Here is a 17056-nt window from a genome sequence, read left to right as displayed (position 1 = left end):
TGCATAGCTAATTTCCCACCAGTCCTGCTGCCAAATGGGATTTAGGGCAGGGGGTGGCATCTAACAGGTCTGGGGCAAGCTGGGGTCGCCATACAAAGGCAGGCTTTGTTTCTGGCCTCAGATAGAGTGGGATTTGACCTGTAGGGGTCAGAAACTTCTGTGGTGGCAGGCTTGTCAAGGAACAGTCACCACCACACTAGACAGCGCCTTGAAAGCCTTGCGGGTATGTAGGGCGCTTTACAAATTAGTTGATTGATTTTTTTCTTCTAAAGTGCCCTCTGGGTGCATGTCATAATAAGTCTTGTACTGGCAATAGTACAGACCTATTAGGAAAAGGTGTTTGATACAAAACACCATAGGTTTCAGTAAAGCCGTCATGTAGATGGGGAACTCTTAATGATCAGTGCTCAGTAAATATTCTTAAGATGGCTTCCCTGTTCACTTGTACAATCTAGTAATAGAACTAGACAGCACCAGGGCACATCTGCTCAAGCAGATCTACCCTCAAAAGTAATATAATGCACTCAGTGTTTGCAACATTTGTTGTGCTGCCATTTCAGGTTTAGGCTACCTACTGTGAGAAGCAGGCCTGGTATATGTACACTTATGGAAGTGGGCACCCTGCACCAGTCCAGACATCCCTTATAGGGATTGAAGACAACCTTAGAAAGCTCTCCAAGTGGTACCTGTGGAGAGCAGCCTCAGGCTTAGCCCAGAATGAGTGTAAAGCAGCTGGTTTTACCAGATTGCACAGTGAAAAAGAACCACACAAGACATTTATAAAAATATGTATTTATTATATAATGCTCTCTAACAGACACAAATAACTCCTACTCGGACATACGCACAATGCACACAATACTTTGCAAAGAAACACAGTAAATAGCACAGAATACACAGTGCACCCCAGGGGGAACCTAACCATATACTAAGAAAGTGGTATAAGAACCAGGAATCGGGTCACAACAATGTCAAGAGGAAGTAGAAGTGCTGGGGACCCAAGGAACCACCCAAGGTGAGTAACTAGGAACCCCACGGAGAGCGTGTGCAGTGTGGTAACATGACTGCGTGCTCCATCCAAGTCTACGTTTAAGTCGCAGTTGGATTTTTAAAGATTAAGGACCCTTCCCAGGGGACTCTGAAGGAACCCAGAGGAAGAAAGAAGGTTGGAGAGCCACCCACCTGTGGATTCCCTAGTACCCACATTACCTACACTAAGGAAGCCGGGTGCATAGGTGTGAAGTGGTGTCAAAAACTGCAGTCGACCCCAATGGAGGACTTCAGGAAAGCGCCGTTGCTGAAGAAGGAGAGGGTGAAATCCGAAGGTGGATTCTAGGTGAGCGGTACCTGCAATTCTAGTTGAGCGGTACGTGCAAGCAGAGGGAACAGAGTCTATGTCACTCAGGAGTGACCAGGAGACTTGGAAGATGAATGCTCTTCGATGTAGGGTATTGCAGTGGAGATGACGATGACCTTGACTCTGCAGCCCCGAGGACCAGGCGATGCTGATGAAGACCAGGAGCCATGCACAAGCTGTCCCACGTCAAGTGCTGAGGGGTCGGTGTCTGGCGGGAGCACCAACAAGCCTTGGCAAATGCAACCAACTCAGAAGTCAAAGAAGGTGCAGTGTCAGGACCAGCAAGGTCCAGGGGACTCACCACACACAACAAGCAGGGGAGTCAGGTCAGGCCCGAGCAATCAGGGGAGCCCAAAAGAAGCCAACATGACCCTCAACATGACCCACAGGCTGGAGGCACTGGAGTCGCAAGAGGACCTCGAGCAGCTCGCCAAAAGATGCAGGCCACGGTGCAAACGATGCGATGTGGACGAAGACTTTGGTCACTGGAGATGCTTGAGGTTGGGGCTACTTGGAGCCCGAAGAGCTTGGTAGAAGGAAGCCAACGAGCCTTTGCAACTGCAAGTTGATGCGGTGCACAGGGGTTCGCTAATTGCAGCCCTCACAAGGGATACTGGCCTCAAACTTGGTAAGAAGGCAGGGCAGGGCAGGACTCGAGAGCTGTGGAGAACCACCACCTGTGTTGCAGAACCTTTCGGAGTCCTGAGGAGCTTAGGATCAGCAGACCGGTCGACTTAGTTGCAGTGCCTGCAAATGCAGGTAAGGGACTCCTTCACTTCAAGGGAGATTCCTTCAGGTGTCTTTGATGCCCACAGGCCTTGGAAGGCACGGACAATGCAACAGACTGGAAGGGAGACAAACTTGAGCCCAAACGAAGTCCAGAGTGCGCAGACGGTAGAAGAAGTGGTGTCTGATCTGAATCTTGTCCCACGACGAATCTAGGGCACCACCCTCAGGTAAGCCCTTAAGTACCCTAGAGAAAGAGTTGGGACGATTCAGGGGACCCTCCTGGGGGAGGGTCTGGACAGGGGGGAGGTTACTCCCATGTCCTTTGTCCAGTTTCGCGCCAGAGCGGGAGTCAATGGCTCCCAGAGCTTGTTTGAACTGGACTATGCACGGGGACAGCAAATGTGCCCCTCATGCAGACTTAGTGGCGCTGGCAAGCTCAATCACCCGGCCCGAATACACTAAATCCTGTCTGGGAGGTGGTCACACCTCACTGTGACACTATGCCTATCGTTCGGTCTTCCCCTGCTCGAGCTTGGCTCAACAGCAGGAGGGCAGAATCGTGTCTCTGGTCAGGAGCAACCATTTTGTGCTGTCCGGGCCTAGAAGGCTGGCACCAGGAACACTAAGAGCCTAACCATTTACGGTGTGGGCAATATGATTCCAATTTGTTTGATACCAAACATGATAGGATTAGTGTCAGCCAATTTTGAGATGGCCATCGCGTAATTACGGGGTGCCCCTCTATATAGTATATGGGAGTTTCACTTACAACCTGGGAGAATTGGACCCCGTAGACTGTAGGGGTGCCCTGCTCATGCAGGGGCATCCTCACACTTAGAACCAAGCACCCTGCCTTCAGGATTGATAAGGCCTGCTACAGGGGCGACTCATAGGTTTTAAGGGCAGTGAGACTAGATATAGGAAACCTACATCTTTAGTAAATGGTGCCAGCACCATTTACATAGGCTGCAATGGCAGGCCTGTAGTTGCATTTGGAATGGTCTCCCATGGGTGGTATAATGCATGCTTCAGCCCATGGAACGCCTCTGAGGTACCTATGCCCTGGGTACCATATACTAGGGACTGCTAAGGGTAACACAGTACCCAGTCTGGGATGTACCCAAGTACTAACCACAACACTTTAAGGGAGAAAGCAGGGAGACTGGGGTCCTGATTAGCAGGATCCGAGTCAGACTAGTCAAGAACAGCTTAGCACCAGGCAAACAGTGGGGGTATCCATGCAGAAGGATTCTACCTACCTACACCTACTCTAGTAAGTTAGGAACATTCATCAGCAACTTGCTCAAACAGCAATACATCTGCATAGCAGAAAACTTCCAGTTCAAAGTGGCGGATAAGGTCAACAAGAGAGGAAATTTGTATATTAAAAGGGTGTGGATGAGGGAGGAGCCTTATGGCACACTTTGTTGAAGCAGAACCAGGTCTGAACAATAAGGGGTAAGATGCACAAACTGACATCTGTTGGACAGAAAGGATGGCAACTATTTAAGAGCAGACTGGCAGATGGCAAGGACTAATGTACACTTGAGAAGAATAGAATGTTATACAGTGTTAAGGCTGCCGAGAGGTCTAAGAGAATCAGGACAACAGAGGACAGTCAATCATAGCCCCAAGATTATCAGAGGCAGCATCGGGTGATGTGTCAGCACTATGTAGTAAACAAAACCCCGACTAGGAAAAGTGAAGCTGGACAAGGGGCTCTTGATAGTTAAAAAGCTGGGTGTTTGGTTTTTTTCCTCCAGCATTATGGCTAGAAAAGAGAGCACATATAGAGGCAGTTAGATGGCAAATTAGGATTGAGGGATGTAATTTTTGAGAAGAGAACATACAGTGGCCTGCTTCCAAAAGGAAGGGACCACAGAAGTCTGCATATAAAGATGAATCAATTCTGTCAAATGATGAGCGATGACAGGAGTACAATTTTAAAAATTGGGGGAGGACAGAGATACAGCAGAGAGCCACATTTAATAGAAGTGACCAAGATATAGGCATCTTCTATAGCAACAGGCAGAAATTCAAAGAAAGAGGAGCACGAATGAGAAAACAGTTTGGATTCAAGTCCAAAGCGGTGTTCACGAACAGAGAGGTATCAAAGATTTTACACATAGAATTTACCTCAGATTTCAGTAAGATAGTATGTAAAATGTATCCGATTATTTCACTGAGAGTTCAGGTGTGGATGCAGGTGCGACATTGTCTAACAGGCATCTTGTGTCTGACGACTGCCACTGTCAAGGCAGGACAGAACTAGCTAGTAATAGGAAGAGGCTCTTTGGATAAATCTTCTCAATCTACAACAGCCAGGACTTCAACATACTTCCTTATTTGTTCACTTGATAGGTTTCAAAGCAAGGAGAATGGCATATTGTGTAGGATTCGGTAATGGGAATGCAAAAAGAAAACTTTCAGAGCATACAGCTAGTGAGAAGTCTGCAACAGCAACCTGGTTCGGTAATATTCTCATTACTGAGCTGTGCCGTGGACGACAAAGTCAAGGTAAACTTTCACCCCACAATACCAACACTAAAATGGATTCACAGTTAAGACACGTTGCCTCTAACAACCTGCACAGCTAATTTAAGTTTTGACATTCTTCCCCGATCCCTTCTCCAATTAGAGCACAGCTTGGCATTCAATTATGGTAGTTTATTAGTGTGTGAGAATCCCCATGAGGTATATGATATGTTTATCTCTCAAAAGTCATAGATGTGGTTTTCAATTAGGGACTCTTACCCAGATTTGGGGTGAATAGTTTAATTCCGTGCCTTTGGCTAGCGATGGGGGAATCTGTAAATATGGGGTGACTACACTGATAAATACATGTACATTAGTGAATGAACCAGAACGAGTAGCAGAGGTCTCTGCAGTTAAGAGTAGCTATGCTTACAGGATTCCAATACGTGCAATATTGTACAATAGAGCCTTTCTGAGATCTGGGCACAGTAAATGGTACAAGTGAATCTATAGAGAAGGCTTGTTCTCCAGATGGGGAACTGACCCATTCTGAAGTAACATCCAAAAGCTGAATAAGCTACAAATATAGAAAAAGCCTTGGCAAACCTAAAAGGTCTGGCACTGGCTGCCATCTTTTTGGCTCAGTCAATGCTAGTTTTGTCATGTTTTTTGTAAGGGTGCGCTACTGAGGAAGCTGGTGGGCCAATATAGAAAACAAAATGCTGGTTGAAGGAAGGAGATTTTTTCAGACTCAAAAAAATTACTTTGCTACAGTACACATACATTTTAAGTAAAATGAAAAGGTCTTGGCTAACTCCAGACCGACAAATGAGGGCTCTAACTTCGTTTTATTTCATAATTATAGACTTGTCAATGTACTTCATGATTCACATTTCTGGCGCCCCCTGGGCAGTACTGACTCCTTAGGTGCTGTTGCTCTTTGTAACTGAAGCATTGGCTGCAGAAGCATGTTGCTTCAAGAATCTCCGAAAGCAGATGTAAGCCCCCCGACCCACCGTACTATATTCGTTTTTCTTCTTAGATTTCATGGTATTGTACTTTGACACTGCTAGCTGTACTATTTGCATCATGTTGCCCTCAGTGTTGGGCATGACTGGAACCCATTTATGTGTTGCCTTTAAGCAGAATACAATTTATGTAGTGTAAGTTGAAAACTCCAGTGAAGAGCAATATAAAAACATAAAAGAGGGATTTGAAAGTAAAGGTTAATTCCAATTAAGTCAATCTTTCCGTATTACAAGACATTTGGGTTTATTAGATTAAAATTAGCAGAATATATGTTATACAATACGCTTTATGAAGAGAAGCAGCAATAGGAGTACCTACTTTGTTCATGATGTCTAGCTCACAGCGCAGCCTCTGAATGGCACTTCCAATTTTCAGCAGCTGGATACGAAGCGTGTCATCAATGGGTAAACAAGCAGCCACCCTATAAGAAAAATCTTCCAGTGGGAAGCAAACCTGAAATTAGACTTCCGATCTGCAAAGCACAGTAACGAGACAAATCACAGGGAAAAAGACACAGAGCTACTCAAGTGAGAGAAAATCACACTAACTGGTACCAAACTGATGGCATGATGTTTTTAGATTTAAAAAGACCTGTTAAACTTAGCTGGGACAAGAATAACCTTCATGGCCTATTTCATATCCCATAAAGAAAAGAGGGACCCTGTCTGGGCTACTAACTTAACTCGATAAAAAAAAAAAAGACAGAAAAACGTGGATAGGTGTGTGAGTCAATCAATGAAAAAGACGAGCACAAATATACAGAAGCAAGAATTAATAGTGACATTTAAGAATAAGGGCCTGATTAAGTTTGACGAATAGGTTAATCTGTCACAACTCCCTTTGGATCGATGCCTTTAGTGCGGGGACGCTCGCGATGAAGAAAAGTAAATCAGTTGGAGCCCACAACCATCCCCACAGCAAACAGGCAGTCACATGCAGAACCAGCAACCTTTGACCAACCTTAGCAACCACCTTTTGACTAAAGAGGTAGTCATGGTTTTGAATAAAGGCATGTTTTTTTTTCCCCTATAGATGTGGAAAATATTTTTTCAATGCAAATTGAACTAGCGTACTTCTTTAGAAAAATACGCCTGAAATGTTTTTTCTACAACATGGAAATAATTAATACCCAGAGATACAAACACCAAACTAAAGAATAAATAGACGTTTATTCCACCGTCACATTGTATACCGCCTGCAGTACATACATTTGAAGAAACCATTATCCAAGTTTTGGAAACTGAAGAAAGGAACAATCCCCTCCCTTTATTCAACTTGTCTCATGAAGGATTGCAGACAGCAAGATCACTAGGGAGTGATGGTAACTTAACTATCAAGCCTGCTGACACAAACTGAGCTATGGTTTTCCTATGGACAGAAGACTACAGGAATGAATGCCTGAGACAACAGGGAGATACAACTTGTCGATCAATATAGAGGGGCCCAACAACACGACTTCAGAAGAGGATTCAACTAATGACAGACAAAGCTCTTAAACAAAGCTGGATTACGTCACAGGGTGGTCAATATAAATTACTGGCACTAAACATCAATAGGATGAATTATTTTCATAATCGACTCAAAATCTATTACTCCTTCATCCGATGGAACGTAAGGAATATGCTACTTACCAGTATGCATCTGTTCTTGGCAAGTAGAGCTGCAGATCTATACACTGTGCATAAATCGCCATCTGGTGTTGGGCCCGGATGTTTGCAGTTTGTTTTTCCTCTTGGAAAGTCTTTGGAAGTCACGAGGTCGGTGACTCCTCCTTTGGTTCGCATTGCGCATGGGCTTCGGCTCCATCCTCAGATTGTTTTTCGCCAGCAGGGAAAGATGGAGCGTAGTAATAACAGTAAAGAAACCCATGTGTGTTGTATCTAAATAAGATAGACTGGAACGGATACAGGTAGCCGGGGAGGCGGGTGGGCGTGTATAGATCTGCAGCTCTACATGCCAAGAACAGATGCATACTTGTAAGTAGCATATTCCGTTCGAGGCATACGAGCTGCATATTATACACTGTGCATAGACTATATAGCAGTACCCAACCCTAGCGGCGACCACCGGCATCCGTTGCAGTTGTTTGGAACAGTGTTTTTAGTACAGCCTGGCCCACACTAGCTTGTTGCGTGATTTGCACATCTACACAGTAATGTTTTGTGAAAGTGTGCGGTGTTGACCATGTGGCTGCTTTGCAGATGTCATCTAGTGATATGTTTCCTAGAAAAGCCATAGAAGCCCCGATCTTCCTTGTAGAGTGGGCTTTAGGGGGAACAGATAGCGTTCGTTTTGCTTTGTGGTAGCAAATCTGTATGCATTTTACAATCCACCTAGCTATCCCTGATTTAGAAATAGGGTTGCCTTTATATGGTGGAGAGAAAGAGACAAATAGCTGTTTGGTTTTTCTGAAAGGTTGTGTTCTTTGGATGTAGTAAAGTAAGTGCCTTTTAACATCCAGAGTGTGTAAAGCCCTTCCCGCAACGGTTTGAGGTTGTGAGAAAAAGACTGGTAATTCTACCAACTGGTTTAGATGGAAGGGAGAAATGACTTTGGGTAGGAATTTTGGGTTGGTGCTGAGTACAACCTTATTCTGATGCATTTGGAGAAAATGTTCCTGTATGGTGAGTGCTTGTATTTCACTAACCCTTCTAAGGGAAGTGATGGCCACTAGGAATGCTGTTTTCCATGTGAGAAATTGCAGCTCACATTTATGTAATGGTTCGAAAGGGGGTCCCATTAGCCTTGTGAGAACTATATTCAAGTTCCAGACAGGTGAGGGTGGTACTCTGGGTGGAATTACTCTTTTGAGACCTTCCATAAAGGCTTTGATGGCAGGCTCCCTGAAAAGTGATAGGTGCTGCCTGTTCTGTAAGTAAGCAGCAATTGCTGCGAGGTGTAACCAAATGGATGTATATGCTAGGTTACACCTTTGTAGATGGAGCAAGTAACATATGATGTGCTGTATGGACACATTTAGAGGGTTGATTGTGTTGTTGTGGCAGTAAACAACAAATCTTTTCCACTTTGCAGCATAGCATGCCCTAGTACTAGGGCGTCTAGCTTTCCTAATAATATTCATGCAATCAGGCGGAAGGTTAAGGTATCCGAATTCTAGGACCTCAGGAGCCAGATCGCAAGGTTGAGCTGAGCTGGGTCCGGGTGCCTGATCTCTCCATGGTTCTGGGTTAGGAGGCATGGTGAGAGGTGTAGCTTTTGGTGTGGTACTACCGAGAGTTCCAGCAGTGTGGTGTACCACGGTTGTCTGGCCCATGTTGGAGCTACTAGGATCAGTGTTAGGGAATGCTGTTGTAGCTTTCGCACCACTAATGGATTTAAGGGGGAGAGGTGGAAAAGCGTATGCAAATTTGTTTGACCAGTTCATCCATATCGCATTGCCTTTGGACAATGGGTGTGGATATCTGGCGGCGAAGCTTGGGCATTTTTTGTTTTCGTGGGTGGCGAATAGGTCTATGTGTGGATGCCCCCACTTCTGAAAGAACGGGTGAAGAACCTGTGGGTGAAGTTCCCATTCGTGAATCTGTTGTGTTTGTCTGCTGAGCAGATCTGCAACGGTGTTTTGGACTCCTGGGACATGTTGGGCCAGGAGAAAGATTTTCTGTGGAATTGCCCATCTCCATATGCTCTGTGCTAATTGAGAGAGCTGTGGAGAGAGTGTGCCCCCCTGTTTTTGAATGTAGTACATGGCAGTCATGTCTGTGCGAATGAGGACTGCCTTGCCTGAAATCTGCGTCTGGAAGGATTTTAGGGCTAGAAAGATTGCCAGTAAGTCCAAATGGTTGATGTGGAGTAACTTCTGTTGCGGCGTCCATGTGCCCTGCACTGTGAGATGTAACAGATGAGCTCCCCAGCCGGAGAGCGATGCGTCTGTTAGGATTATTTGTGGAACCGGGTCCAGGAACGGTCGACCTCTGGAAAGGTTTGTGGTGTTCCACCACTGCAGAGAGCGATGGGTGCGACCGTCCACCAACACCAGATCTGTCAGTTGCCCCTGGGCCTGGTTCCACTGGCGTGCTAAACACTCTTGGAGTGGACGCATCTGGAGTCTTGCATGGGGCACTATGAAAATGCAAGAGGCCATCATCCCTATCAGTTGCATAAACACCCTTGCTGGGAGAGAGTGTTGAAATATGAATTTTTGACGCACAGCCTGTATGTTTGCAATCCTGGCAGGATTGGGATAGGCTATGGCTTTTGAGGTGTCTATGGTAGCACCGAGGTATTGTTTTGTGTGTGATGGTACCAGGTGGGACTTTTGGTGGTTCACTGTGAAGCCCAGCTGGTGAAGTAGTTGGATTGTAGCGGCGGTGTGTTGCACACATTGTTCGTAGGACGTGGCTTTTATTAGCCAGTCGTCCAAATATGGGAAGACGTGAATGTGCTGTCTTCGGAGGTGTGCCACCACTACTGCTAGGCACTTGGTGAATACCCTTGGTGCTGTTGTTACCCCGAACGGGAGCACCTTGAACTGGTAGTGTTGCCCGTCCACTACAAATCTGAGGTACTTTCTGAGTCTTTCAAGTACAGAGTGGTGAGAAAGTCGTTCTGGGAGAGGAGTGGAAGAACCTGTTGAAGGGTTACCATGTGAAAATGGTCTGAATGTATGTAAGTATTTAGAGGTCTGAGATCTAGGATAGGTCGTAGAGTCTCGTCTCTCTTTGGAATCAGAAAGTACAGGGAGTAGACCCCTAAATTTTGTTGATTGATGGGGACCTGCTCTATGGCTTGTTTTTGCAGGAGGGAGATTACCTCCTGTTTTAGTAACGTGGCATGTTCTTGAGACATTGGGCGTTGCCTGGGTGGAATGTTTGGGGGGGGTAGATGTTAATTCTAGGCAATACCCTGAATGAATAATTTGGGTCACCCATCTGTCTGAGGTGATTGTCTCCCAGACGTTTAGGAAATGTTGTATTCTGCCCCCGACCAGAGTGGAATGGTCTGGAGGGAGCGGGGGAAAGTCATTGGGTAGGCAGTGTGGCAGAGCGGGCGGTATTTGTCTTGCCTCTGCCTTTATTATTATTGCCTCTGTATCCGCCTCTTTCATAACCCTTTGTGAAGGTAGACTGAGAAGGGGATTTGTAGGACGTGGATGCACTATCCGAGGAGTAGCCTCTGCCCGTGCCCCGAAAGGAAGAGCGGCGAAAGGAGCGCCTAGGAGTGTGTGACTGTAGGGCTCCCATGGATTTCGCCGTATCAGTATCTTTCCTCATCTTTTCGAAGGCTTCATCAACTTTTGGGCCAAATAAATGTTGTTGGTCGAATGGGTGATTCAGTATGGAGGCTTGTACCTCAGGTTTAAAACCTGAAACTCTTAGCCAGGCGTGGCGACGGAGAAGGACACTGGTGTTTATGGCCCTGGAGGCTGTCAGGATCCGTAGGTGGAGCGCCGGCCGAGACTACGTGCCTGCCGAGACTACGGTTCCCAGAACCCTAGGAGTAGTGTGGGAGGAGCCACGGGCATAAAAAGCCCGGAACGTACGCACGACGTTGTGCGTAATTAAAAGATTTTCCTGTGCTGACGGGCGGCGACCCGTACAACACTTTCCCGCGTTATTGGAGTCGTAGGGTGAGCTGCATCTTTTGGCCGAGAGCATCGGCGTTTCCCGACTTCAATTACCTCGAAGCCCTGTCTCAGGGTCCTGAGTTTCCGGCAGAGCGACTGGGAGCTGCTGCACCTGTTTAGCCGAGAACGTCGGCATTTCCGCATTCGTTCAACGGAGAGTTGTCTCCGGTTCCATAGATTCACTGCCGATTGACGGGTAGCTGATTGGCTTCACCAGAGCAGCGGAGCCTACCGCAGCCATAGCAGGAGGGTTCCGAGATTCCCGCTACCCCCGGCGGCACCCGAACAAGCAAACAGCAAGTATCCAAAGAGTGGGTGTGTCGTTGACATACCGTACGAGCAATTGTGATACATCAGGCGTGCATGGCCGGCTGGCGGTTGAAAGTTGTTTTTGTTGTCATAGACTCTCCCGTAATTGGTCTGGAGTAAGACCAAAATCTAACAGTGTTTGACAACCGAGTGAGAAGTCAAAAAAGTAGCCTAGAGGAGATTTCTTATGCCTAGATAGGTGGGGTATCATTTACTTCCATTTTTGGAGCTAACGATTGAGAGAGCATCCAGCAAACTTAATGCTATATTCAATACCGAGACTAAAACATAAAACCCACCAAAGCATCACGGCGGAGGGCTCGATTCTCGAATTAATGCCTTCTGTGTATTAAAACAGACCTAGTGTCCTGTTAGGTTCCCCTGAGTACGTGCAGTACCGTCCATCACTAATTATCTGAGAAGGAGACAGCCAACCCTCTCTCTTAGATGGGTGTGTACTAAGAATGACCCATACCTAATGTGTTTTCTATTGCTTAGTTGATGTGATGAAAGTTGTGTATGGTTACGACAAGAGTGATGTTATGAGTGTTCTGATGACATAAGGAGGCTCTTCATCATCAAGAGACAAACTAGTGAGAATTACGGAGAGTAGGTATTTACTGTCTCGCATTGTGTTATGTTTTGTATGTTAACTTTCTTTACAGGTTCTACTCCCCGCTGTTCCCATCCTGCCCTTCCCTCGCTCGATTGCTCCAGTCTTCCGTGCCTTTAGTGCAGGAAGTTGGTGACGTCGAGAGGTGGACCCCATATAGCATCGCCCGAATCCTGAGGAGTGTTTGGACCTGGGACTGATTCTTGACAGAGGCTGTATCTGCCGCATCTAGGGCACAGCGTATAGAGGTATTAGTTATAGTTTTTCCCTCTTGGATCAATTCATTAGCCCTATTCCTGTATTTTTCAGGGAGATGGTGCATGATGGTCTCTAACTCATCATAATGCGCCCTGTCGTATCTGGCCAATAGCGCTTGCGTGTTGGCGATACGCCATATATTGGCGGCTTGTGACGCAGTGCGCTTCCCTGACGCGTCTAGGAGCTTGGACTCTTTGTCAGGTGGTGGTGCCTCGCCGGACGCCTGAAAATTTGAGCGCTTCCTAGCTGTAGATACCACTAAGGAATCCAGTGGTGCAGGGCCTTTAATGTATGAAGGATCTGTGGGGGCGGCTTTGTATTTTTTCTCGATACGGGGGTTTAGGACCCTAGCCCTGACTGGGTCTTTAAAAACCTCCGGTGCATGTTTGATTACCCCTTTTAACATAGGTAGAATGGCAGTAGACCTATGTGCATTATCGAAGGTGTCTAGGAGAAAATCTTCCTCCACTGGGTCAGTATGTCACTCCACCCCGTGATAATGTGCCGCCCTCTGTAGTAGGAGGTGAAAGCCTAACGAATCTTCTGGTGGGGATGGCCTAGATGGGTCATCCTATGGGACATCTGGGATGTCCGGATTGTTCTAGTCATTCCATGGGTCTGGAGATCCAGTAGGGGTGGGGTCTTGTGGCACATCTGCTGGATCATAGTAAGGGTCCCCTAGATCATCGTGGTCTGGAGACAGGGTTGGAGAGCGATGAGGCGGGGGTGGAGAAGGTGGAGGTGGGGAGGGTGGAGGAGGTGGGGAAGGCACTCTGAAAGGGGAGGTGGCAGTGTCCTTCCTCTTTGGAGGTGGAGGTGGAGCTGGTCTGTCCAAGTGTCTCTTTTTTGAAGACCGTGTCAAGTGTCCAGTTTTTGGATCCTTGGTAAGTGTCTTTTGCAGAGGATCCGGTGTGAAAAGTTCTTGCGATACTGGTTGTTCGGTTGGCGCCGAGGTTTTCGGGGCGACGGTTTTTTAGGCTTGTCTAAGCCGTGCTTCTTCGGGACCTCCAATTTTTTGTTCGGTGCCGAGAGAGGCTTCGGCACGGGAGTGTCGGTGCCGAGGGCCTTATACTGTTTGGTCGGCACGGAGAGGGCAGGTTTCGACACCGAGGGCTTTGGTGCTGGGCTCGGTGTGGAGGTGGAGGCCGATTTTTTTCTTCGGTGCCGAAGGGTGTCTTTCGGTACCGCTGGTAGGCTGGCTCGAGCCCGAGCTGCCGGAAGGCTTAATAGGCTTCTTCACCGGGCCCGAAGGTGGGGTGTGAGAAGCAGTATCCTTGGTCTTGCCTAGGCGCGAAGGTGTGACCGAAGCCTTTTTGGGTATTGGCGTGGGTGTGGGAGGGGGTATGGTACTCACGACCCACTTCACCGGGGTGATGTCCTCCACATCTGAGTCGTCGGCCTCGGAAGCACCGACGAGGTCGTCGTCCTCTTCTTCGATGTTCTGCTGTCCCGGAGCTTCGACGTCGTCCCCGAAGAGGTCGACTGGAGCGGAGGTCGAGGAGTGCGCCATGTTGCGTCTGGCCCATCGATCTCGAATAGTCTTTTTTGATCGAAAAGACTTGCAGGCGGGACAGTCTCGGGCCTCGTGTTCAGGGGAGAGGCAGAGGTTGCACACCTCATGAAGATCGGTGTGGGGGAACTTGGACCCACATCGAGGGCACTTCTTGAAGGGAGTTCTTTCCATCAGCCGAGACCGGAGCCGGAATAGGCCCGAAGGCCGCCGTCGACCGGAATCGAAGAAGTGCCGAAGAGAAGGTGATTAAGATGATTTATTATCTGAAGGATCTCGATGAGCGAGGATTTTTGAGTCGATCGTTGAACTGGAAAAGTTCGGAACCGGAGCGCGAAGTATTACATCCGAGCCCGATGGCGGAAAAAAACAATCTGAGGATGGAGCCGAAGCCCATGTGCAATACGAACCAAAGGAGTAGTCACCGACCTCGTGACTTCCAAAGACTTTCCAAGAGGAAAAACAAACTGCAAACATCCGGGCCCAACACCAGATGGCAATCTATGCACAGTGTATAATCTGCAGCTCATATGCCTCGAACATATAGTTACTCTACAGGAAACTAGTTTACTGGACACTGGGTTTCCAACCTTTGCAATACATGGCAAGGGCAAGTCTTAGGGACTTCCTTCTCTGCTTATGCCAGAGGGGCGGTACTTTGGATCAAGGCCGGAGGTCAATTTGAAGTTAAAGTCACCAAGATATATGTCGACGGTCATTATGGATTATTGCAGGGCCAACTGGACAGCTTACCCTTGGTGCTCAGAGGCATTTTTGCCACACATGTTGCCCAGAGTAGTTTCTGGGCTGCATTGTCAGACTGAATACTTGATTTGGCAGAAATTCATTGGTTACTATGGGGACATTTTAACTGTGTGCTCGATATGCCACTAGATCGCTCTGTATCCCCCACTCTCACAGTCCTCGGCTATCCAGACTGTAGGAAACCGGCTTTTTAAGTATTGTAGAAAATTGAGGTACACTATATACAAAGTCCAGACAACCCTTATTGGTCTACAGGGCTTTAATAAATAATCCCAAATGCTCTGTTGTGGGAGTGTGGGTGAGCTGTGAAGGCTTATCAGAGGGTAATGTTCAGCATTTGTTGAGTCAATAAATGAGATACACATTCTAGAAGAACCTACAGTCCAATTTAGAAACCTTAAAAGGTTTTATTATCCATTTTTTTTTAACACCAACAACTTTGTAATCCGGTAAGTACTTTAGACATTATCAAATTATACAGTAGAAAACAGTAGAAAAGGACAGCTGTCGGATTTGAGGCATGAGCCTTGAATGCGGTAATGTTAGGCTATGGGTGAAACATTCACTACAGAGGGTCACTTGCAAACGACTTACAGGACTGATTTTCTGGACTTAAGGTGAGTAGGTGCCAAGGTCCAAGAAAGCACCAAGAGTTCAGTTTTACCTTCCCTGGGTTGTCTGGGTGCAGAGGTGATTTAGCGGCGGTAGACCCGGATGCTACACGCTGTAGTCAATGGGTAACTTACCTTTTGAAAACAGGCTGCAAAGGGGCACCAGTCCAGCGAAACCAAAGAGGGGCTCTGGTCTTGAGAGTCTAAGGGACACCGTCAGTCGGCTTGGACTTTGGCTATGGGGCTCAGGTACAGAGGGGTTTTAATCGGTGGGTCGCTGGTGTTAGAGGCTCTAACGTTCGGTGTCAACCTGGAGAAGAGGACAAAACTGGACAGTTGGGCCACTCTCGGAGCTGGTCTCTGCAATGCGGACGTACCTCGTTGGCCCTATGTTGGAGTCCGGATTAGACTACTAGCAAGCCTTGGTTGCTGCAAGGGGTCCTGTACTCCGGGCAGGGCATCTCCAGTGGGGGCCTGGTTCTCCAATCTTGGCAGGGAGACGGATATGACCCTCTGGAGCATGGGGACTTCCTCCTGGGTGGCTGCTATGTAGGTGGACCTGGTGGTTAGCAGAACAGTGAAGCAGACATTGTGGTCAGTGCCTGAAGGTTGCAATGAAGTGGCTCCTCCACTCCAAGGGGAGAAGCTGGCTGGTTGGTGAAGTGCTGGCAGCCCTCTGAGGTTTTTGGAGGATGTACAACTGTACGACAAGTCGGGCTGTCACAATTGTTGCGACAGGAGCAGGAAGGCAGGGTTTGGCACCTAAGTCCACAGTTCTTGCTCTTGCGTTCTTTTGCTCTTTGTTCTTCTTTGGTCAGGCGAATCGGTTTTACGGGTGTCAGGGGCCAAGTAAATACTGAATATAGAGAAGTAAGGGGAGTGAGGATTAGTAACCAATGGACTACTTACCCTTGGGGTCACTACTTCCCCTAGAAGACTACTTTGTGTGGGGATGGGCATAACCCTGTCACAGAGTTCTTAATTCCACCAAAACCAAGATGGTGGAACCCTTTTTTCGTGGAGCACATCAGGCAGCCCACCTTAGGGTTCTGACTGGCCTGGTAGTGCACCACGCCTCCTTGCATAGCTAATGTCCCGCCTGTCCCAGTGCTAAATGAGCCTCAGGTCAGAGGACATCATCTCCCAGGTCTGGGGGAAGCTGGGGTCGTATATCAAAGGTGGAAGGGGCTTTGAAGCTTTAGGACTCGATAAGCTAACTCACAAGCCATCCTGCTAGACACCTTCCTCCGGAGCAGGCTGCAGAGAGCATGGGCTCTCACCTGCAGTGGGTTAGAAACAAGTCTGTGGTGGCAGGCTGAATGATATCAGTCAGCCAGTACACTAAGAGGTTGGTAGGTTTTCAGGGGGCACCTCTAAGGCGACCTCTGGGTGCATGTCATAATAATTCTTGTACTGAAAACAGTGCAGATTTATTAAGGTGTTTGTTTCAAAACGCCATAGGTTTCAGTAAAGCCATCATGTAGATGGGGAACTCAAAATAACCAGAGCCCACCAATACATATACAATACATATACCCAAGATGGCTTCCCTTCCCTGTTCACTTGTACTATCTAGTAATTGAACTAGACAGCACGGGCGCATATCTGCTCATGCAAGTATGTCCTCACAGGTTATATAATGCACCTTGCCTTAGGGCTATAAGGCCTGCTGTAAGGGTGACTTACATAGATTGCATGCAGTGTTCGTGGGCATCGCAAACAGGGATTGTGCTATGTTGTGTTTTCACATTTGTTTGCACCATTTCACACTGCCTTCAATGGCTGTCTGCATGAGTTTGGTGGTGGGTCCCTTAGG

General features: G+C 47.4%; 1 protein-coding gene across 2 annotated transcripts in view; it reads right to left on the bottom strand.

Annotated features, from left to right (window-relative positions):
- CRBN (cereblon) overlaps nt 1-17056 on the bottom strand; it is a 115848-nt gene that overhangs the window by 20431 nt on the left and 78361 nt on the right. For both annotated transcript variants that reach the window (XM_085624515.1, XM_085624516.1), the window contains exon 8: nt 5909-6024. In XM_085624515.1, the coding sequence (XP_085480641.1) occupies nt 5909-6024 (116 nt within the window). The remainder of the gene's footprint in view (nt 1-5908; nt 6025-17056) is intronic.

Source organism: Triturus cristatus, chromosome 9 (assembly GCF_964204655.1).
Source record: "Triturus cristatus chromosome 9, aTriCri1.1, whole genome shotgun sequence".
Classification (NCBI taxonomy): Eukaryota; Metazoa; Chordata; class Amphibia; order Caudata; family Salamandridae; genus Triturus; species Triturus cristatus.
The sequence above is the reverse complement of the archived record's forward strand: the minus strand, read 5'-3'. Positions and strand labels throughout refer to the sequence as shown.